The sequence below is a fragment of the Nuphar pumila genome, chromosome 4, assembly GCF_984573655.1.
Source record: "Nuphar pumila chromosome 4, dmNupPumi1.hap1.1, whole genome shotgun sequence".
Taxonomy (NCBI): domain Eukaryota; kingdom Viridiplantae; phylum Streptophyta; class Magnoliopsida; order Nymphaeales; family Nymphaeaceae; genus Nuphar; species Nuphar pumila.
The window spans coordinates 19,954,637-19,979,341 of NC_143252.1; the positions used below are offsets into that span (position 1 = coordinate 19,954,637).

Consider the following 24,705-nt stretch of genomic DNA (forward strand, 5'->3'; position numbering starts at 1 on the left):
TAATGGGGTCGATTGTGGCATATTCGTAATGAAGCATATTGAAGCAATATACAATGGAGAACAACCTTGTTTCCACGCTGTATAAGCTTAGTATCCGATGTTATTGGGTATTCTTGTTATATATTGGATTTCACATTACCTATTTTGTTGCAGAAACATATTCCGGTAATACGCGACGAAATATGCGGAAAATTGATTGAGTTTAAAACGAACGGCAGACATAATAGTATAAAGTGAAACCTATCGATTGCTCTGTCTGTACAACCTAACGAGGCCCTCCATCACCGTTCTCGCCGTCCTCCTCGACAGTAACCCAGTAGGTGCAGTCGCGCTGAGGGTGGCCAGCAGGAGCTCCGCCAAGTCATGTAGTGTATAACTGTAATGTTTCAAGGTGTTAGTGGGTATCTAAATTTTTGTCATGTAGTGTAAAAGAGGGTCGACCCCTATATGTTGTAACCTTTTCAGGGTTTTTTGCTAATGAAGCTTAAGTTGTCTTCCCTCTCTATTCTCCTCTCTTCTCCTTTTGTTATTGCTGGTTTCCCGATTTCAATATGGCATCAGAGCTCTATTGAAAATGAAAGGGTGCTTTGTTGAAGATCGGTGAGAGGAAGAAGCTTCATCTGCATCGGTCGTGCTGGGACCCACCTCAGTTTGTGTTCTCCACAGCTGACGTCCGTACCAACCTTGAAGTCTTGAACTTTTGGTCGATTGATGTTGGATTCCATTAGCTCTTGATTTTTTGTGATTGAATGAATCAAGAATTTTAATGGTCGGATGAAATCTCAATTTTTAGTGGATTTTCTTGTATTTTCTGAAAAAACTGATGAACATTACCCTGAATGCAAAAAGTTTGTGATTGTGATGCTATCGGTGGGTTTTGTTTGCCCAAATCAATTATAATCTGGTCATTTTTTGGTGTGTGATAGATTGGGACTGATTTGAAGGGCAATTTTGGTGTTTGGGTGCAATTTTGATGATAGATTTGGGTTCCTAGTTCAGGCGATAACCCATTTTCTGTAGTTTTTCTCTGTTTCGACCAGCATATTGTGTTGGGTTGCTGGTGCTTTCGACCAGCACAAGTACGACCAGCATATTTTTCTCTGGCGAAAGATATTTCTAAATATCGCATTACGTGAACTTATCAATAAGAAAGGTTTGTTCTTAGAAATCGTTGTATTGATGAATCGACGGTAATGTACACCTAAGGTGATTTCTTTAGACGTACTTGTGGATTTATTTGAGACCCAAAGATTCGGTCCAATCGCATTGACTACCATTCAGAATAGCCCTCTGGCATGACATTGTTTTCATTAATGTGGAGTGCTTTTTTATTTAAGATTTGCTTTTGGTTTAATGAAACTGACGTATATACTCGAAAACTGACAGAGGGTGATAGGACGTTTCATTAATATTTGAATGACACAACACACAGTTCCACTTTGCTTCGCGAATAAGGAACTGACATAATCGACAATTTCTGCATACACGACTTATTCTTGAATCGAGTGCATAGGCGGCTTCGACGCAGTTGTCGTATCCATCTATACCTTTTTCATAGGTCTGTAAGATCATAATTGAAGAAACCGTCGTTTAAAATTCAAGCAATTTTTAAATGCTGCCACAGGTTTTCATGGTCGTAGCAGTGTGGTTTGCCGTTAGACCACCAAGCGTATCGCTTTGTACTATTCGTAAAATACGAACGCGACATTAAAGCGATGTTTAAGCATACAACATTTCATAGCGATGTTGAATATTATCATTTCGAACATTAGAAGTCTTTGTTCATTGCACACATCGCAGTCTCACCCTGCGACTGTCAATCACGCGGGTTGAGCGCACATCTTTTATCAATTACAAGCCTTTTAGACCTCACCTCCGTCAGTTTCTCCTCCGAAATTAGAAAGGACGTCAACTTTTTGCAGAGTTCTTCGCGGAATCCGGGTACATCAACCTGCAAAAACAGATTGTAAACTAGAAGCAATAGACATGCCCTTAATTGCCAATAACAGAGGCCAAGGAATGGCATACAGCGTTGAAACAGGGTTCTGCACCATTGTATATCGCTTCAATGTACTTTATTACAAATACGCCGCAATCAACGCCATTATCTTGTAAAGGAGCATGGTATGCCGTGCGATAGATCCACTCGCTGACATCGACTCCCAAAATGGCTATGAGGAAACCGATCTGAGAATAATGCGACCGAAAGTAAATTCATGACCCCAGTACACTACACGATACTCATATAGATGGAATCTTACGAGATGGGAAATGTCTAGCCGTAAACCACTGTCAACTTCCAACGAATTGTAACACCATAGTTGTTTTTCGCGTAAATCCATCACGTATAAGACCCAATGCTTTTCAGACTGCCAGAGTGTAGGAATCAGTATCTGCAAATAGATCAAAAAAATGTTGTTACCACTGTCACGCTGTAATATTGCACTGTAGGTTTGTTTGCTTACCGTTTCACTTGTCATAAGGTCTCTGCAGTGATTATCGTTAACCCAATAAGGTTTGCCGTCTTGAAATCCACTGGAGTATGGCAAACGACGTGATATAGTCTGCAAACCGAAATAAACATTGCTAACACCAACGTTAACATACGAATCAATTGGACTAAATCAATAATGAAAAGCAACATAAAATACAACCGATATACCATGAAATATGGGCTGACGACGCTCACAGTCTGGCTTGGTGCGTTGCTTTTAATATAATTTACGAAATCGGATATAGTCTGTTTGCAGCAAAAATGGTGTTGTATTGATCATACGTACACATGGCTTACGTTTATAGACAACTACTACTAGTTTAATACTAACAAAATTACTGATCATGTTGCATTGTGCGAATTCACTGCGCATTCGGTTGATGTCCTCCAGGAGTGATTGACTAAGTTTTCGCCCAACTTCGTTGGTGGATGTTCGACTGAAATGAATGCGGACATTGCAACGACCGATATTTAAATTACATTATATAGTACACAAAAACAAATCGCAAAAAACGCATGAAAGAGACGGATTTTGCTGAACATGTAGACTATGTGTAGACAATATACCCAGGATTCGCCATTGTTGGTCGTGTAGCTGTCTTCGTCTGCCTCACCGACTATAATTTTCTATGTTCGAGGGCGGATCTCCAGGTTTATGAAGGAACCGTCGGTTTGGTTGTTGCTGGTTCACGAAGTAGAAGACAAACACACCTTCCAGTGCTTGTGCGACTATTTATGACCTAAAAGATGTACTGCTCAACCAACATGATCAATGAATACTGTACGACAACTCAAACATTTATGGGTATCCGTTGGAAAATACACATTGAGTAGCCTTTTATTTATAATATATGGATACAACTTTTCACAAGATAACAATAATGATTTCAAAAGGCAAGTGGAGGTGTCGGGAACGCGAAAGATTTGCTGGAGAAGAAGTTCACTGGAGGTGTATGGCGATTTGTGGTTATCATTGAATAGCGATCTGTGGCATCGCAGCACAGTGATTGACAGTCCTATGCTGCGATGCCACACATCGCAGCACACTTGAACAATCCTTCGCATCACGCTAAGATTGACAGTCCAACAATAATCAACAACGTTCTACTCTGCGATGCCACATATCGCTATTCAACGATAACCACAAATCGCCATACAGTGATGTCATCAATGGCAGAAGCAAAAACCCGCTATCTATCGATTTGAACAAATTCAACCACGAACCGCAAGTCGTCAATGACAAACGACTATAAACTCTCAAAAAATTCGGCATTGTGGAGATCGGGTCATGCAAAGAGGCATGCCAACTAAGTTAATAGCCCACATGAGATTCCTGTGTGCCAAACCTATCTGTCGACTGCATCGTAGCCTGTCATGAAAGAGAAAATATTAGACACTGAATTAAGTTTCACAAGAAATGCATACCTCCTCGCAACATCGATTACATACCAAAAGCCTTGTAAAACTGTAGCGATCGTTGCCGGAAATCTGGTCGGGAGGAATGTAGGTTTGAACGTTTGTCGGTACTTCTGCAGGGTATTGCTGCATGATGGACATTACACGAGTTAGCTATTTGACAAGCTTCACGCAATGGGAAGCAATATAATGTTTTACATACCTGTTCATTCGAAGGGCTTTGTTGTTTTTTATTACAGGTTGGTTGTTTCTTAGTCCTTTTCTTGCCAACCAATTCTAGTGCACCCTTTGCCCTCCGACGACTGCAATCAGAGGCAGGTTTTCTTTTGATACCCTGCGCTTCATGAATATGTCCATCATAATCAACAACGTTCACTACTTACTTGTTGAAGATAATGTTTACGCTTCGGCGCAACTTCTCGGGAGTGTCAAGCGAGACATGATTTTGACCTACGTTGTTCGATCCCATTATCTTCGGCTGGTATTCATTCGCTGCAAAAGACTTAATGTGAATTAACTCCACGTTTTCAAGTAACTCCGTTGCAGCTTTTCTCGCACATGCATAGCCTTCTTCGCTTCTCGATGCCAAATCAGCAACATGCATGAATGACCTACACAGTTGTTGGTAACGGGAGGCTATGTGGCACTTCTCGTCAACACCAGATTTACTCGCATTGTCCATAACGAGCATTTCAATCTTCGCGCGTCTCGTCCATCTTCGCATTACGTAAGACGCAGGTATTTCTTGTATCTTCTCTTGATTGAGTGCCTTTAATTCATGACAGCATAGGATACCTTTGAATTTATACATTTTGCACGAACATTCTACCCTTCTGTTGTCGACATTGTACGTGACATGCGCTTCTTGCCTTTCCTGATGCTTTTCGCCCTAACAAAAAATATGGTATTTGTGCATATTCTCGGTTTGCACCAGTTCTTCTATTCTGCAATTCATGACATGCAACACCTCTTTCTTGATCCATTCAAATATAGTTAGTGTATACAGAGCTGCAGGTCGCATCAATATTTTCATGCCAAAAGTTAGAGGTCGTGTATTGAAGCATTTCACGTCTTGTTCAAGCTCATTCTGTCTTAGACCGTCTACAAATAATTCATATTGTTCCATGAAACGAAACATTGTTAAACATGAATACAGGGTTTTCTTCAGCGTGGCATGCACAGATTCGGCTCTTTGTGTGCTTATCATACCTGCACAAAAGTATTGTCTTCCATATGCCAATGCCCACTTCTCTTTTTCTGCATATAAATTTTGTAACCACAGACAGTCAGCAAGGTCGTATGTCTTAATCATTTTGTCCCAATCTGACTTAAAGGTGACCTCGTCTACGCTACGAAGTACACACCTTGTAAAATGTTTGTCAAACCCTGTCTTCTGATTAAATATGTGTCCTATGTTCTTTGCTGCATTTTGAAAGATATGCCACAAACACAAGCGATGATGTGCATCTGGCCACACATGAAGCACTGCAGCCGCAATTGCGTGATCACCATCTGTAAGTACAGTTTCAGGATGCTTCCCGTTCATTGCCTGTGTAAATACTCTGAACAACCACTCAAAGGTTTCCTTGGTCTGGTCATACACAAAAGCACCGCCTAATATACAACTCTGTGCGTGATGGTTCACTCCCACAAACTGCGCAAATGGCCACTGTTCAGTGTTAATCTTTACTGTAGTATCAAACACAAGCACATCATTGAAGCATTCATAATCTAATCTAGACCTTGAATCTGACCAAAACATATTCACGGCATATCCATCTGCGTCCACTTGCATTGCACTAAAGAAACCATGTTCATTGCTTGATTTATTCTGTAAGTAACGAACCAAACAACATATTTCTCCGTTCTTCATGTTATCTGTCCTCTTCCTGCTCAAGTGGTTTCTAAGATCCAAAGGTGTGAATGGCACATTTTCGCGACCACCATCAATGCGGGTAAACAAATTGTATGTCTTCCTTGGTGCAATGCCGGCGCTATCGGCTATTTCAGCCATTGCAGCATGAGCTACAGTTACTTTATGATGTGACCTTAGCATAGGAGTCATAAATGATGCAGATAAATCATGATTATGATCACTGATTAAAGTACGCACGACAAATTTCTCATTCGGATGTCTTCTCAAAACCAATCTCGCCTGACATCCACATCTTGATTCTGGCGTGCTCCTAGTTGGATTTCCCATTGATTTCTTCCAACCTTGCTTGGAACAGACATATGTCTTTCTAACCAAGACACCCTGTGCATTTTTTGACCAAGAAAACCTTCTCACACTGAAGCCAACTTTTAAGGCATAATCATTGTAAAATTTATATGCATCTTCTTTGTTATTAAAATGCATTCCTTCTACAGGAACATAGTCAAGTGCAATTCCATGTACATTCCCAGTTCCTACGGTTTTATTAAGTGTACTGACATCAAAATCAGGATCATTATTGAATTGCATTTCTTCTCCTGGAACATTGAAGTCAGGTGTACTTCCGTGTACATTCCCGGTGCATACACTTTTATTATGTGCGCTGTCATGGTAGTCTACCTCATCATTGAATTGCATTTCTTCCACTGGAACATTCAAGTCAATAGTGGGTCTAATGCCTGCACCCTTCTTTTCATGTGCATCGTCAGTGCAGATGTTCAATTCTTCAGTTGGGTCATAAGCATAAATATTCAATTCTCCAGATCTTTCTATTGATTGAGCTACATCGTCTTTATTACAACCTGATGATAAGCTCAATAATGTTTTAAGCAATATATCAATTTGTGTTTGCAGTAACATGGCAAACAAGTCGATATTATCTCACAAAAACGAGAGTCTGTTACTAATACAACGGTTTGAGATACAATGCATATGATGAGTGAATGTAGGATACCTGATGGGGTAGAGGCCCTTCCTAGCATCTGCAAACAAGCATTCCTGTCAATAGGTCCCAGCGTCTTACAAATATCGATAAGTTTCCAACCTTCGTAAGAATAAGATCTACCTGCAATAACCAAACAAAGCCTTAATGACACACAAGACGACATGCCTTCTTCATCGATAGCATGATGCTGGGAAGCTGCTCACGCCGCCTTGATGGAACTGGTTGGAATGTTTGTGCATCATTGCTTTCTTCATTAATGCCTAACAACAACGACAAATAAAAGAAGACAGTGGAATGTTTTGTAAGCAATATATCAATTTTCGTTAGCAAGCGGCATAGGTTTACTACGATTTAATCAAGATGCATATAAGAACGGATACCACTAGGGTTACGCAAGTCAAAGCAACGATTTAATGAATAAAAGTATCAAAGCAAGTGCGGTTTGATGTTTGCTTGTGCTGAGCATCGACGTGTCGCTTACCATGCCAATAAAATAAACATGTCGTACATGTGTGTTGACGATAACGCTCTCATAATATCCACGAGGCTCTAAAGCGAGTTCAATAGAAGTCGCTGAGAGAGCAACGATATGCATGTTCGCAAATCGCCCCGCCATGCGTGTCAAGATGTGTTTCTGCACCCAAACGTTTTCAAAGTCTGTGTACAAATATCTTACAAACACATATTACAAAACATATAATATCTTACAAAATGATATGTATAGCGATTTGTCAGATATTGAAAATTGATACGGCAGTTCAGTTTTTATAACTTATAACTCGACGATACAAAAACATACTATCTAAAAGGTCGATAAATATATCGCACAATAAATTACAAATCGATAAGGAAGAACTTGAACATAATAGCAAACAAATCGATATTAACTAACAAAAATGTATCTCACAAAAACGAGAGTCTGTTACTAATACAGCGGTTTGAGATACAATGCATATGATGAGTGACTGTAGGATACCTGATGGGGTAGAGGCCCTTCCTAGCATCTGCAAACAAGCGTTCTTGTCAACAGGTCCCAGCGTCTTACAAATATCGATAAGTTTCCAACCTTCGTAATAACAAGATCTACCTGCAATAACCAAACAATGCCTTAATGGCACACAAGACGACATGCCTTCTTCATCGATAGCATGATGAGATGAAAAGCTACTCACTGTGCCTTAATGGCACTGGTTGGAATGTTTGTGAATCATTGCTTTCTTCCATGATGCCTAACGACAGCAGTAATGAAGAGAAGACACTGGAATGTTTTGTAACACTGGAACGTTGATAATGGGAGCACTGTTACAGCAGATGGCGCAGGCGAACGTCTCCACTTTAAATGGTTAACATCAAACTTTCTGGAAGGAGGACTTTTTGTCCTTTTCCCCACCCGTCGTTTCACAACTTTTGAATGGAGGATATTTTTGTCATTTCCTCGAACCGTCATTTCAGGGCTAGAAAAGCAAGTAAGGGTGATTAAGTCTTTGCAACAGCACCAGAGTCCGATGCAAAGTTATGTAAACATACACGGGAATACGAGCCCCATGTGCATGAATACGTGGCGCTCATTCGATCCCCCGAACACGGACGTGGGATTTAGTGAATCATCGGGGGCGAACATACACAACCCTCCCGACTTTAATCAAGGCCACCACCACACACTAACCTACCAACTTGATTACGGAGCATTTTCCCTTTTGCATAGACTGACGAGATTTTTCTTCCTTTTTTTCAACTGGACTCTCTCTCTCTCTCTCTCTCAGGTTTCCGACCTTCCCTTTTTCTTCTTTACTGTCTTTCATTTCTTCTTGCTATGCATATAGAAACTGATTAAATCACTGGTTAGTGCATAATGGTTGAATAACTCTATTTTTTATAGTCTGTCCACTCATTGTCTTTAACTTTTTTCTTTGTTGTGCTTTTCTAGTATTGCTAATGCAAAGTTTTCATTATTGCTTTTGAAAATGTAAGTAAAACAGCATTCTTTGCAGTAAATGATTCTTTTGTAATTAGCTTTTTGGATTCAGTGATGGGGTGTGAGGAGATGATCTCTAATGCCCCTAGAGGCTGTTTTGTCTGCAGACTCACCTTGTCAAACTACATATTTTCCTTATATCGCTACAATCTGGAACTTCACATACTGTATTGCTACATATTCTCTTTATATACCCGGGCTATGTTCAATTCTAGATGACTATTATGTGCGACAGAATGATCCTAATAATACAGTAATTCTAATAACCACCGCCCTATCGCCTGCGTAGCCAGCTGGGTTGTTGAGAGGGTGCTGAGATGAAGGCGAACCCTGCTGGTGCACAGTTGTGTCTGTTTCAGAGGTGAGCCACATATACCAGGGTGGTTGTTGGGCCTCACTCTAGGTTTTCCTCACTTGGTCAAGGGTTCTTAGTCATAAAAAAATACAGTAATTCTAATAATCTCTCTCCACATGGTTAGATTTTGCAAAAAAAATGTTGGAAATGCCTATATTTATAGTTCTCATATTAAATTTGTATTTACTGCATTTTTTATCCTTGATCATTAAATTTGTTGAATACAATACTTTATAAAAAGTGACTGATTCTAATCATCTCCATGCTTATGAGTACGTACCTTTTTTATAAAGCTCCTTATGAGAAAATTTACACCATATGCTATCCCCTGCCCCCTTTTTTGTGCTTTCAATTTCATCACTATCACTATGATCATATATTTTGTTACAAAGTATAAATTATTCATGAAATCTGAATAACAACTCTTGCTTTATTTTATTGTGAGTGGTTTATGTTTGTTTATTTTGATTTTAATGTTACTTTTGTTTCTTTTCTTTCAAAAGTAGTAGTTTTCTCTTAACAATGAACTCATAGAGGTATTTCTTGACATATAACATGATCACTGGCTTCCTGGTTATAACTCATGTTAATATATATATATATATATATATATATATATATATATATATATATATATATATATATATATATATATAATATTGTTAGTTGCTATGAACATGAATTTTATATGGATCACACAAGTTTTTTCATTTTGTTATTATAAATTTTTTTATTTTTTTTATTATAAAATAATAATTGAAGAGATAGTCACAGAGACAACACCTATACCAACACCGACTGATGGAATAAAGCAAAAAGAGTAAGAGATAGATTATCTACTGGTTGATCCGTCCTACTATGGAGTATGAAAGAGGCTTGACATGCGGATATTGAGGGAACCTGCTCTGTTGTCAAAAAATAGGTGTTCAACATATTCCACAATAAATACAACATTAGTAACAAAAAGTCAAGAAAACTACGCTAAAATAAGAAGCATCTAACATCTTCAGTGGCAACAAGAAGAGTTGTTGAAGATACACAAAAGGTTGACAGTTAGAGTGAATAACACTTGGTATCAACTCATAAACACTAAGCAGAGTTAGAGCATACAATAAAGAGGATGTTGGTTGTAACTTGATCGACACTCGCAACGACTCCTACATCACATGTAAAATCAGCAAGCACGTTCAACATAAACTTTGTTAGCTCCTGGTTTGATAGAGGACTGTACACGGGTTCAATGACTTAATTAGCTCTAGCATAGGCCTTCCAAACAACACTTCACTCGTAGCTTACAGTACTGAGGAGGAACCAAACTAAGCACCGTCTTGGGTTCATCTACTCTCTCTCTCTCTTGGGCATCTCTCACACACAAGAAACACATACGAGAAGAAGGGGTTTCAAAAATTTCAGATTTCTTTAAAACTTCTCTCTTTGAATATTACATGATAATTGGATCGACTTTATGAAAGAAGAGAAAGACGTAAGCCTTAGAGACCCTAATATAAAAACCCATGTTAATGCAGACCTAGTTCTAGCTAACTAAACTCGTGCCCTTATATTCCAATATTTACACTACAAGAAACATGTGGATTAGCGACGACCTAAATCCGTCGCTAAACAGCTTAGCGACGGATTGGCATCGGATTAGAGACGGATAGCTTTCATCGTGAATTTTTCGATGCTAATTAGCGATGAAATATATCTGTCGCCCATTCTGTCGCTAAGTAGCGACAGAATGTATTTGTCGCCAGTTTTGTCGCTAAGTTGCGACAGAATAACGAATGCCAACATCTGTCGCAAGGCCGTCGTTACTATACGACAATTTTGGTGTTGCGACGAATTTATAGTCGTCGCTATATTCAATGCTAATAGTAATTAGCGACAGATATATTCATCGCTAATCCATCGCAAACAAGGAAAAAATTTAAAAAAATTATTTGAAAATTAAATATTGAGAAAAAATTTCTCGTGATACAATTTATATTTCCTGTACATCATCCCAAGAATCAGTTAGATGCTTGGAGCTGATGTTGACAGGAGAAGTCTCTGAGCTATGATTGGAGGAAGCAACGACTAGTGAGGTGTTCATATTACTCCCAAACCCGAACACACGACCCTTTTTGGGTTCACCTCCTGCAGTCACCCATGCTGCAAGATCAAATAATGGATGCTGAGTAGAGTCATCGCCATATCGCTCTACCATCTGTTGCTCATATGACACCTACAAAATAATGTTTACAGTATGAATTAATAATTAAGAATTATAATGTTTATGATAACTTGTATATTATAATAATTATTAATACAATAAATACATACTGTTGTCACTCTCGCCTTCTCCAATACGAACTCTCTTGTGGTCTTACGTTTATGTGTTTGAACAAGCACATCTTTGTATGGCACAATGCCTCATTTTTCTACTTCCTGCAAAGTGAAATGATAAAAGATTTAGTTAACAGGTTTGCAACAATACTTATAAAATTGATTTGTTTATATATTGATGAGTTATCATTTTCTTTAGGTGGCTCCCAAAAGTCCTAGATTCACCTATGTGTAGATGGGCTTCGGGCATTTTCGCTCAATTTTGTGCAGCCTTCGCTGAGTGGTTTCAAAATGCATCCCCAGCCCACTTGTCACACATTGCATCCCAAACATCTGACCTGATAGTAGGAGGTTCATGACCCTTCCACTACAGTGGATCATCTAACCCGCCAGATGCTTTTCTTGCTGCAATCTTCATATTATGCAGCATGTCTGCAAATTGATTGACAGCTACCTTCTGCCACACCTTCCTTGCATCATGTTCCTCCATCGTAGTCGCGAAGCGATTCATGCCTATATATATTTTCAGAAAATTAGTAGACATGACTATAACAAATAATTAAATATAAAACACATTAATTATGACAAACAACTATATACCGTGAATGAGGACCATAATCTGTCTATCACCTCTTTTGGATACTCTTTCTATTGAGCGATCGGTCCTGATAGATGTTGAAGTAGTGAATTCCTAATATCGCGTACTACTTCTTGTGGCTCGAACCTCGTGCTGCACATGAATTGGTACACAGTAAATATCAATATACAATATTTATAAGATATGTAATAAATGAAAACGAAATACTTACCGTCGATTATCGATATACACTATTCGAATGAGTCTTCTTATGCCAGACTGAGAAGACCCTGCATCCTGTGTTGGCTCCTGACTTATATGATCAACTGGTGTAGGTGGGTCATATACAGGCGAAACATTATCTGTAAAAAAATATGTTAGAAATTCTCAGAATACACATTTTAACTAATCAAGCATCCAATTAGTACTAATGATATACCTATCAAAGGAGCTCGTGAAGATGAAGGTTGAGATTGACTACTACTGGATGAACGACCACTGTAAGCTCCACAAACCATATTCTAACAAATAAAAAATATCATGTAATACATTCAAATTGTTTCAAATCATTCACATCAAGTATTTCAATACATTAAAATCATTCAAATCAAGTATTACAATACATTCAAATTATTCAAATCATTGGAATACTTGCAAATCATTGCAATATATTTCAATACATTCAAATCATTGAAATACCTGCAAATCATTTAAATCATTGCAATACATTCAAATTATTCACATCAAGTATTACAATACATTCAAATCATTCACATCAAGTATTGCAATACATTCAAATAATTCAAATCATTCACATCAAGTATTGTAATACATTCAAATCATTGTCACACATTTCTATATATTCAAATCATTCACATCAGGTATTGCAATACATTCAAAACATTGGAATATATTCAAATAGAGGTTTGTATTACAAGATTTTGCTCACAAACTTAAGAATTCTTCCTCATCACTTGTTTGACTTTCATATTCTTCTTCTTCTTCTTCTTCATCTTCATCTTCTTCATCTTCTTCTTCTTTATTGTTTGCCCATCCACTTGGTATATCATTTGGATCATATTTACGTTTACGAATAATATCCTAACCAGTTAAAAGAGAATCATCAGAATGTTATGATGAATAAAATATCAAATTTATCATGCAATATATGATGTCATACAATCACAAGAATTATGATGCATGCATTGATAACTCAATATTTTCATGTACAAACTATTCATAACACGATACATTCATTTTAAGCATGCTTTCATTATATAATTTCACATGTAAGTTATAATCAAATTGAAAGTAACTACATACAAGCATGGATACAATCACATTAAATATTACAATACATCGAAAACATTCATATCAAAAAAATGTCAAACATGTACCTGCAGCAAACACACTCCAATATCCTTCTAACTACTATCATGCCTAGCATGGAATCCGTACTCCAAAAATAAGAACATTTTTATTCTCATACATTAAAATCATGCTCAGCATGATCTCCAAAGTCCAACAAAGCAATCATATATATCAACAACTAAGTGAGTGTGTGAACAGTAAAGTGTTGCATTCAATAAATTAAATAACATGTGATGCACTTGCATCACTTACTCACCACGGGTATTTACCTGTTTTGTATTGTTTTTGTCACTTACTTACCACTGGTGGCAGGGCACAAGCGGGATCCGTTGAGAAATCTGCAAGAGACACAGTGTTAAAATGAAGTCATCATCTGCCGAGAAAAAAAAATAAAATAAATATCAAAGTCGAACGGGATTCCGATGAGGCGGAACGCCTCCCAGGCATCGACCACCTCTTTGTTCTGCCCAACAGGTTTTCGAGTTCGGCCGGCCAGTCAGTAGGCCAGCGATGTACGACAGCGGCATGAGGTCTTCAGAGACAGTGATCGTCCCCTAGAGCGGGAGGCATGGGGTGATGTCATGGTTCAGGAACCCGACGATCGTCGGCCGCCCCCCGGCCCCTTTGCCAAAAAAAAAATGAGGCAGAAGGGGCGACCCCCTGCCCGAAAAAAAAAAGAGGCAGGGGGGCGACCCCTTGCCGGAAAAGCAGGGGAGCGACCCCCTGCTCGAATAAAAAAATGAGGCAAGGGGAGCGACCCCCTACCGAAAAAAAAAGAGGCAGGGGGTCGCCCCCCCCCCCCCCTGCCGAAAAAAAAAGAGGCAGGGGGGCGACCCTCTCTGCCGAAAATAAAAAATGAGGCAGAGGGGCGACCTCCTGCCGGAAAAAAATGAGGCAGGAGCCCCCCTGCCGGAAAAAAGAATGAGGCAGAGGGACGACCCCCTACCGAAAAAAAATGACCCACTTACCTGGGAGACACCGGGCGGTGATGGGCCGAGGGAGGGACGGGCGACGGACCTGGGAGCGACGGGCGGCAGGCCGGGAAGTACGTCGGGCGGGAGAGGGTGGCGGTCGAGGGAGTGCATCGAGCGAGAGAGACGAAACAGGAAAGAGAAAGAAGGGTTCTGATTAGGGATTTACGGGAAACTTAGCGACGGATTTGGCGACAACCTACTTCTGTCGCAACTCTGTCGCAAATTTACATGACCAGTTAGCAACGAAATATTTCTGTCGCTACGTAGTGACGGAAAAAACTCTGTCGCTAAATGTCGTAGATATTGCGAAAAAAACTTGACGTCGCTAAGCCGTCACTAATTAGCGACGAATTTGGCGATGAAAGTTTTTCCATCGCTATAGTGATGGATGAGCTTACGAGACCAATTCAAGAAAATGTGTCGTGGTGTATGTTGTTTGCTGATGATATTATTTTGATTGATGAGTCTAGAGCTGGGGTTAATGCTAAGTTAGAATTATGGAGACAAACATTGGAAGCAAGAGGTTTTAAGTTGAGTAAGAGTAAGACATAATACATGGAATGTCGATTTAGTAAGCAACGAAGTAGTGATGGGAGTGTAGTGAAGCTTGGTGAGCAAGAAATACCGGTGGATAATTGTTTCAAATATTTGGGATCTATCATTCAAAAGTATGGAGAAATTGATGGGGATGTAAATCATAGGATAAAGGTTGGGTGGATGAAATGGAAGAGTGCAACTGGAGTGTTGTGCGATCGTAGAATGCCATTGCAGTTGAAGGAAAAGTTTTATAGGATGACTATTAGGCCTGCTTTACTATATGGTACAAAATGTTTGGCTGCCAAGAGACATCATATTCAAAAAATGAGTGTAGCTGAGATGCGTATGCTGAGATGGATGTGTGGAAATACAATAAAAGATAAGATTCAGAACGAGGAGATACATAAGAAGGTAGGCGTTGCACCCATTGAAAATAAGATGAGAGAGAATCGTTTACGGTGGTTTGGACATATTCGGCGAAGGCCTAATGATGCTCCAGTTAGAAGGATGGAGAAATGGAAAAATATATTAGTTAAAAGAGGTTGGGGTAGGCCTAGGAAGACATGAATGGAGGTGATAGGAAAAGATATGAATGCTTTGAACCTCACCGAGGACATGGCATTGCATAGAAATGATTGGAGGAGAAGGATTCATGTGGAAGACCCAGAATGATTTTCTTTTTTGGTTCATATCGCCGACCCCAATTGTTTTGGGATGAAGGTGTAGTTGTTGTTGTTGTATTTCCGTAAATATTATGGATTTTAGCGATGGATTTATTTCTCTCGTTAATCCACCGCAAAGTTGCGACGGAAAAAATCCGTCGCAAACTTCCGTCGTTAATGACCATTTTTCTTGTAGTGTTACTTGCCTCCTACTCAACTACATGTATTTAAACTACTTGAACTAATATATTAAATAAAAAAATCAAGAAACTTCCTAGCATTCACTACTTTTACTTGGAAAACCTAACTGACCTAATTTAACATAACTCTATTTAAAATAAAGAGTTAGTTTAAAACCTAAACAAACATAATACTTAAAACTAACAACCATTACAAAAAAAATAAAAACTTTCATTATAGAAAGTTATATTTTTAGAATTTACAATAATATTTTTGAAATGCAAAAATATGTTGTTGCTGGTCCTACTCCAAGGCCCAAATCAATAAAAAAAGACAGCTAGTTTGCTTGATTTTACAAAATAAATGATAGTAACTAAAATTCACTCAATTACATCTCACCACAGGGATCAATATTATGAGTTACCAACAATATACTTATGTATTTTTTTTTTTTTAAGAATGTATCAACTGTCTTGAGAACTCTTTTAAAAAACCATCAAACAGCAAAAAATATTCAAAAAAAAAAAGAGTTGAGAATCAGAGATTTTGGCTATATAACATCAAATATGCAGGCATTTCTAGAAGCTCGCCACTTTACAAAGACAATACAGTAATCTTACGCATTCGTTGTAGGCCACTTGAATTAATGGGTTTGCCTCATTTAAAACCGGGTCACTTAATGAGCCCGTCTTCCTGTTAAAAAAAAAACGATCACACCAGTAGGCCACTTGCATTAAGAATAAATTCTGCCTGTTCCAACAAAGAAAATTTGAACATTGGAAAAGTGAACATTGGTACCATCGAGGTGGTATTCCATGTGGTAAGTGGGGCTTAAGAGTTATCTGGTAGGGGTCGGACTAACCCAAGCTTGCCTTTAAGACAAAAAAACAGAAGAAGGAAACATTGGTAGTTAGGGTAGCTGGTTGTCCCCGGGTGCTAATCAGGTCACCGAGGCTATGCCCCCAGCTTGCTTACGAGGGAAAAAGAGAAGTGAACGTGCGAGATTCATTGTTCACATGACCGTGGAAAGTGGGTAAACTACTCGGCAAACCCGTAGAACTACAGATGATTAGGTGAGCTTTTGTTAATTCAATTATTCAAGAGTAAACAGAAAGATAACACGGGTAAGCTTTCATCATCATCATCCACCTTTTAAAACCATTCGGGATTCTTTTATTATTTCATTTGTCATTTCCTCACATGGATGAATGGCTTCGGCATCAGTCAGGTTTACCCCGAGTCCGGCAATATGGCATAAAATTTGTGCGTTAAGCACTTGATTGCCCTCCCTCCATCAGGCCTTGGGCCCCACAACTGATAGGCCTGTCTCCAAGATGGAGGGTGATCAGGTGCTTAATGCACAAATATTTGTGCAATGATCTTTTCAGGGGTAAAAACGCTGGGTGCAGTGAGATTAGCAATCTCACCCAACATTTACCATCACAAACCCCACTTGTATTGTAGCTCACTCAGCGTACTTATTACAGGATCCTCTCTCGTCTACCCCTGAGCTGATCCATATAAGGGTTGCCCTCATATGTGCAGGGTCTCAATTACCAAGTCACCGACATCCTCCTGCTCTTCTAAGGACGTAACAGCTTGCTAGCATTCTTCAAAATGGCGACCAAGCAACCTGAATCCGGTGGGCCTAACTCACATGCCATTGAACTTTCCGGCGACGATGTCTCTTCGCAATCTAGCCGGAAAAAGGGTGGGTGGACCACCTTCCCCTTCATCATAGGTGAGTTCAGTTCCAGCAGCTTCACTGGCTCATACTGTATCCTGTTTTCATATATATATATATATATATATATATATATATATATATATATATATATATATATATATATATATATATATATATATATATATATATATATATATATATATACGAAGCAGAGTCATGTCTGTTTGTGCACAACCAGGAAGCTATGGCATGTTAACCGTCGCTGCATTTGGTGCATTTGCCAACCTCGTGGTGTACCTCGTTCAACAATTCAATGTGGACCGGATCACTGCGGCCCAGATCTTGAACGTATTCCTTGGATCCACAAACATTGCTCCAGTTGCCGGCGCCATCATCTCGGATTCCTACCTTGGATGCTTCTTAATCTTTGTGATATCTTCGATTATCTCCATCATGGTTTGCCCATTCTCCAATATCTTTTGTATGAGGAACAGCCTCTCGTCCTCACCTTGCTTCGGCTGTAAGGGAAAGGGCTGATGCCTGAAGGATTTGAACCTAGCTAGACAGCCCATCTAGCGGCCTAGCTAGGCCCATCCCACTATGCCAAACCCCTTTGGGGCACCCATTCAACATATTATTCTACATAAGCATCATAGAAGAGCAAGCAGCGTATTTTTATTCCCCATAATGCATGAAACGTTGCTTTCTTGGTTTTATATTGCTCTTGTTTTGAAAATCAAAACTACATTATGAGATAAATGACTTTGCTTTATTAGTACATGAAAAAGCTAACTCCAATCTTTGAATAAACAGGGCCTTATTACATTAACTCTAACAGCAATATTGTCGTCGCTTAGACCGCCACCATGTGCACCATCAAGCAATTCATGCACACCTCCATCGGGTTTTCAGTATACAGTCCTCTATGTTTCGTTGGCGTTGGTTGGTGTAGGCATTGGAGGCACCCGATACACAATGGCCACGTTTGGGGCGAACCAATTCGGAGACCCCAAGAGTCAGCAAGTTTTCATTAGTTGGTTCTTCTTTGCAATGTATGCAGCAAACGTCCTGACCTTCACAGTCATTGTATTTGTGCAAGATAATGTTGGTTGGGTTTGGGGTTACGGGATATGCGTAGCAGCTAATGTAATTAGTGTTGCTGTCTTCCTCCTCGGCAAATGGCATTACCGAGATGTGAGGCCCCATGGGAGTCCATTCACCAGCTTTGCTCGCGTTGTAACTGCAGCAATCAGAAAGAGGGGAGTTGTATTGTCAGAAAATGCTGATAACTACTTTTATCAAGATGATGAGGCGGCCAAAAGTCAGAGATGTCCAGTGACTCCAAAACTCAGGCATGACTTTCCTTCCTTTTCACCCATTTTCATTTCTTTTCTAATATATATGCTTGTACGTAAGCTTTTTCCAATTATAATACAACCAGTTGACTAGACAAAGGAGACAAAAAAAACAAAGCTTAAAATATGGTTATGGAAGAAGCATATCTACACAACAATTCTTTTTAAAGAAATACAACCCGGATTTGATACAATTCTCTGTACCTGGGGTCCATTTTCAATTGATTGAACATCACAGCTACCAAAGACTGGCGTCTCTCCCTTTGCGTTAGAAAACGGCGATGGCAACGCAATGGTGTTGAAAATTCATTGATGGAGAAGCGAAGCTAAAGTTGAAAGTAACATTATAAATAACGAAAGATCACAATCCTAGTAGACAGAACATACAAACATTGGAGGAAAAAAAATCATCACGTAACCATGCTATGTTTTAAAGGTGAGTCTCGTCATGTGCATAACATAGTTGGTCGGGTATGACCCCCATAGTATTTATCCAGACAACAGAGATAAAAGAAGCTTACATTTTCATAGAGCTTTTCATGCATGCATAAGAGAAAGAAAGACCTGCCAAAAGATATCTCTCATATATGTATTAAAGAGAGGTTGTTCATTCACATATGCATGCATGAGAGAGAGAGAGACTTATGAAAACTCAATAACCATTTGTGCAATATGGGGATATTATACTCATTTTGTTCATTTTAAGGGAAGGGATCTAAAAGAGAGAGAGACTTATGGAAACTCAATAATCATTTGTGCTATATGGGGGTATTATAGTCATTTTGTTAAGGGATCTAATTGGGTCTACAATAGGGGTGCTTGTATTCATTTTATATCTTTTTGGCAACAATATTCTCCAGAGAGCTCATTTGAGATATCATGGCCTTTTCTAATCCTTCTAGTGAAGGATTCGCCCCAGTTTAGGTTTGCCTATTGCTAGAAAATAGTCCTAGAGCTTAGAATTGTCTAGATTTTAGAGATTTTCTTGTCCCCAAAATCCATAGATTCCCAAACAAGTCCCCTAGATCCTTGATCCTTCTTCATTTTGCTTCCAAAAGTTTTCTCCAATTCCACCTAAACACCTTGACATGTAGCTGCCGGTATCACCATATAGACCCACTACTTCAAAAGTCATGCCTACAGAAGTTCTCCTTTATCGAATTCAGCAGATGAAGATATTGTGCTGGCTTGTAGTGATTGCCATATTCACAAAAAGTCACTCTTGTCTGATTCCCTGCAATCGATAAATTGGATTATTCATTTTAGAAACAGAGAATCAGATTCCGTTCGTAATAAGAAACTGCACCAATAACATGGTAACAAGTCACCCCTAAACAGTCAGAAATTGATAAAGAGAAAATCTTTAGCATTGAAAAGAACCTGGTTTGGTTTATGGATCATATTTTTTACTGGGTATGGTTCTATGCCTAGCTGGGGTTACCTCTTCAGAATATTTCTTTGTATTCCATAAATCTTCGATGAAATTTATCTTTTCATTTAATGAACTGATAGGGGTCCGTCTAGCCCCAGCTTTCCTATAAAAAAAAGCAATGAAAAGAACCAATTAGGCAATCACTATGCAACTGCTCAAACGAATATTCCATTAAAAAATAATTTAAGGAAATAGTAAGAAGGAACTACCAGGTTCCTTGCATGCTGATATTTGTTTGATGCGTGTTACCATGCAGGTGCCTGAACAAAGCAGCTATTATAACAGAGGGTGACACACATTCAGATCGAACACTGGCAAAACCCTGGAGACTATGCACCACTCAACAAGTAGAAGACCTCAAAACCGTCATCAAACTACTACCAATTTGGTCCAGCAGCATATTCCTCAGCATTCCTATTGGGGTCCAATACAGCCTGACCGTCCTCCAAGCCCTCACCATGGACCGTCACCTTGGCCCGCGCTTCACAATACCGGCCAGTTCCTTCGTTGTCTTTTCTATTATTGCCTCATCCTTATTCATTGCTTTCCTGGATCGTGTTGTCTACCCACTTTGCCACACTCTGTTGGGGAGGTCCCCCACTCTGCTTCAACGCATTGGTGTCGGGCATGTGCTCAACATCATTGGCATGGCTGCCTCGGCTCTGGTCGAGGCGAGGAGGTTGCATATAGCGCATAGTGATGGGCTCACAGACCAGCCCAATGCAATTGTGCCCATGTCTTCCCTTTGGCTTGTGGTTGGACTAGCAATGATAGGTGCTGGTGAGGCGTTTCATATTCCTGCTCAGATGAGTTTCTACTTTGAAGAGTTCCCTGCATCACTCAAAGGCACCTCGACAGCCATGATCGCGATGATGATCTCATTCGGATTTTACCTAAGTGCTGCTTTAGTGAATATAGTGAAGATGTCAACTGGTTGGCTGCCAAACAATGTTAACCATGGGAGAATAGACAATGTTTTTTGGATGCTTGGTGTGGTAGGAGCTATCAACTTCTGCTACTACATTTTATGTGCTAAGCTGTACAAAAGACAGCCCTTCAAGCGTTGAACAATTTATGCAACTGAAGGAAGTGGTGCCAGCAAGGGGAATTTGGTATCCATTCACAGTGTTACACCACAATTCGATAAAAGTTTTATTCCAGGAAGAAACTTAACAAGGTAGTTGCATGTGTAATAAATTATTATTGTAAATGTCACACTTGCATCCCGATAAGATCCATTTGATTACCTTGAATCTCCAACTTCAAACTCTATAAAAAGAATTCAAGTGGTTGATGTTGTTGGATTTTTAAATCTACGAAAAACTAAAAGGATCACCTGAGAATTTATTTTTAAATGCCACTATATAAGGTTTGAGAACCGTAACCTAATTGTAATCACCTGAGAATTTATTTTTAATTCAGCTCTTCATAGAATTAAAAATTAATAAAAAAAAGCATAAAAGATCTCTTCACATAATAACACCACATCATATGAGATATCGCATGGCCCAACCGAATTAGATCACATAAAGAGATCCTAAACCAACTTATTGTATGTAAGCCCACAAAAATCCCAACAGATGAATGCAAGGATGAGAAAGAGAGAGATATGTGGATATGAGATTCACGTATCTTAGTTACTTGACATACTTGTTTCCATTTTTTTTTGGCAAGCTGGGGTTAGGGAGACTTCTGCCAGTTACAACTCCCTGATCACATTACAGTCTATGTGACACTGGGTCTGGAAACCACTCAGATGGTTTAGCTTTCTATATCCCAGAACATCTTAAGGAATCAAATCGATCAAGAGAACAAAGATACATAGTTGCTCGATTTATCAATCAAAATACATTGAAACCTTTAGAAAAAAGGAGAGAATCTTCATCAAATCTGCTTTCTTAGCAACAATCTTGCCTCTCTCTTAAATTAAACAATTGATAGATGCAAAAATATCTCATTATGAAGAATCTAAAACTTCGTCACCCTTTGAGATTTCAGTTAAAATCTCATTCCATGATAACCACCTTCTAAGACTACGTACCTGCCACATCCTTGACTACCCATCCCAACATAATATTTCTCCCAACATGACCTTTGAAATTAAAAAAAATGCAACTCTTCAAAAGTCCTAATCCAACTCTCTTTAGGACGAGCTCATCAACCAGCAAATAAGCATCTATAATGAATGATATTATCCACGTCCCTACACATTCGGAAGACATGAAATTATACTTCATTGACAAGCAGCAAGATAATCTGGCTTTCCTCGATTTGAAAATTCTCAAACACAATTTTATATATTGTGAGTTTTCCACAGCTTGCGAATAATAACATGAAACTCAACCAACCACACATCATTTATCATCATTTTCTTGAATTCATTTTCCCCCCACCAATGCAAAGTCCGACTTATAGGCTTACCCAGAGTCTTACATCTACCAAAAAAATGCACAATTCTCTTCCAAAAATCCCCTTATATATTCTGAAATTGATGAAGAGATGATCTGAATTTCAAGAATCTGCTCTAAACAATGCACATTGATTAGAAATTTGCACTACTATCTGCTGTGAGATCAATTTTGAGTTAGTCTAATCACACATGCCATTCTCAAGGTTAAAGGATCTCTAGCAACATTACCAGGAGGCAGAATCAGTTTACTCTGATGAAATTTGTGTGGGCCTAAAAGAAAAGAAAAGAAATAAAATAGGGAAAATCCACAAGAAAACAACTATTCAAGCATAACCCAAAATAACCTCTTTTTTTTATAATCTCAAGCATCAAACACAAATGCACATGATTTATTTACACGTAAATCAAATCTCTCAAATATAAACAAAGAAGCATAAGCAACTTAGCTCATCAAAAACCATCTCTTTAACATCATTGCAACATCTTTCACAATCTTCCATGTGCTTCAACAATCACTCGCCTTTTCCTCTTCAAATATCCTCCAAAATGGTTAATTTTACACTTGCAATAGAGCTCTCAAGGTGGGTAGGGCATGTCTCACCATTTTTTCCATTTTTTTCTTTTTATTCTCTCTTCTAGACACTCCTTTTATCTCCTCCAAGGTCTTATACAAGATTCTTCTAATAAAAAATACCACATCATCAGGAAACCCTTACTTTTGCAAAAATGACTTACACACCCATTTTTAAACCGAATAACAAAGTAGCCTTCTAAATTAGGTTTAAATACCAACAACCTCCTTATGTAATGAAATATACAAAAATACAAAACAAGTGTTTCTAAGGGCTTACAATATCATAAACACAAGGTGTACATGCACATACATAAGTCCAACTAAGAGACAATACAAGAGCACAAAAGCACTACACAAGCACTAGTGCATTCGAGAAACAAAGAATTTGAAAGAATAACACAAAAACATTAAAAAAATTTATTGAGCATGAATGCTTAAGACAATCATTGAATAACAAGAGGGAGGGTTCACCCCTATTTATACACTAAGAGGTAGTCTCAAATAGAGTTGTTGGATTGTTCCAACAACTCTATTAACTAGTCAACTCTATGTTGACCAGAGAAACCCAACAACTCTATTAAGTCAAAGACCAAATAGTCCCTATAAAAATAAAAAATGACAAAAATAAATAAATTAAAGTAAATGTATCAATGCGCCCATAATGGGCACAACCTATTACAATGACTGAAATGACCAAAATACGCATAATTGGTATTTACTTATTATATCAATATAAATACACCTTAAACCCAATTTCACTTCATTTTCTTTATTCCAAGCATATGCTTCAACCTTTCAGAAACATCATGCTTTAAAGTTTTGTAAATATGTCTGCAGTATCAATGACAATGCACTAACTTCATTTCTTTGTTTTCAACTTGATTTCAATATGCTTGCTTCTATCATGAAAGACATGGAACTTTTCCAATGATATTGCTAACTTATTATAAAAATATATGCTTCTCTTTATTCTTTTTAAGGATTTTTCATAAAAGAAGCACCTTTTTAAATCATAAAACATGTCAAGAATTTGCGACCACCAACTCTAACTCACATGTAAATAGGATAACATTATGTTGCTTTTTAGGTCTACATGTAAATGTGGTATCACCCATGAACAATGCAATGTTGGAAATGTTCTTCCCTTCATCTAAATCTCTTGCCCAAGCACTATCTATAAACAACAAGGTGAAAATCATTTGAAAATAAGTAAAATAAGTCATGATCAAACATACTTTTTATGTAGCGAAATATTCTTTTGGCAACATTGAAGTATTAATTTTTTCCTTCATATATCTACTCAATAGGCCAACTCCAAAAAGAATATTTTTTCTTGTACATGTCAAACAACAAAAGCTTCAAACAAAGTTTTTAAAGTAAGATTGATTGACATTTCCATAATGAGTACCTTTCTTTAATTCAATCCACACTCTATTAGTGTGTTTGTAGGATTTTACAAATCCATCTTTAATTGCATGATAATTCTTCTTGCATAGGCACTT

At 38.4% G+C, this 24,705-nt stretch overlaps 1 protein-coding gene across 1 annotated transcript; it reads left to right on the forward strand.

Annotated features, from left to right (window-relative positions):
* The first annotated feature begins 17,648 nt into the window (after nt 1-17,648).
* On the forward strand, nt 17,649-21,286 carry LOC149839578 (protein NRT1/ PTR FAMILY 2.6-like). The gene is made up of 3 exons (XM_090004897.1): nt 17,649-17,888; nt 18,246-18,784; nt 20,476-21,286. The coding sequence occupies exons 1-3, from the start codon at nt 17,649-17,651 to the stop codon at nt 21,284-21,286; spliced, it is 1,590 nt and encodes a 529-aa protein (XP_089861023.1).
* The last annotated feature ends 3,419 nt before the right edge of the window (nt 21,287-24,705 follow it).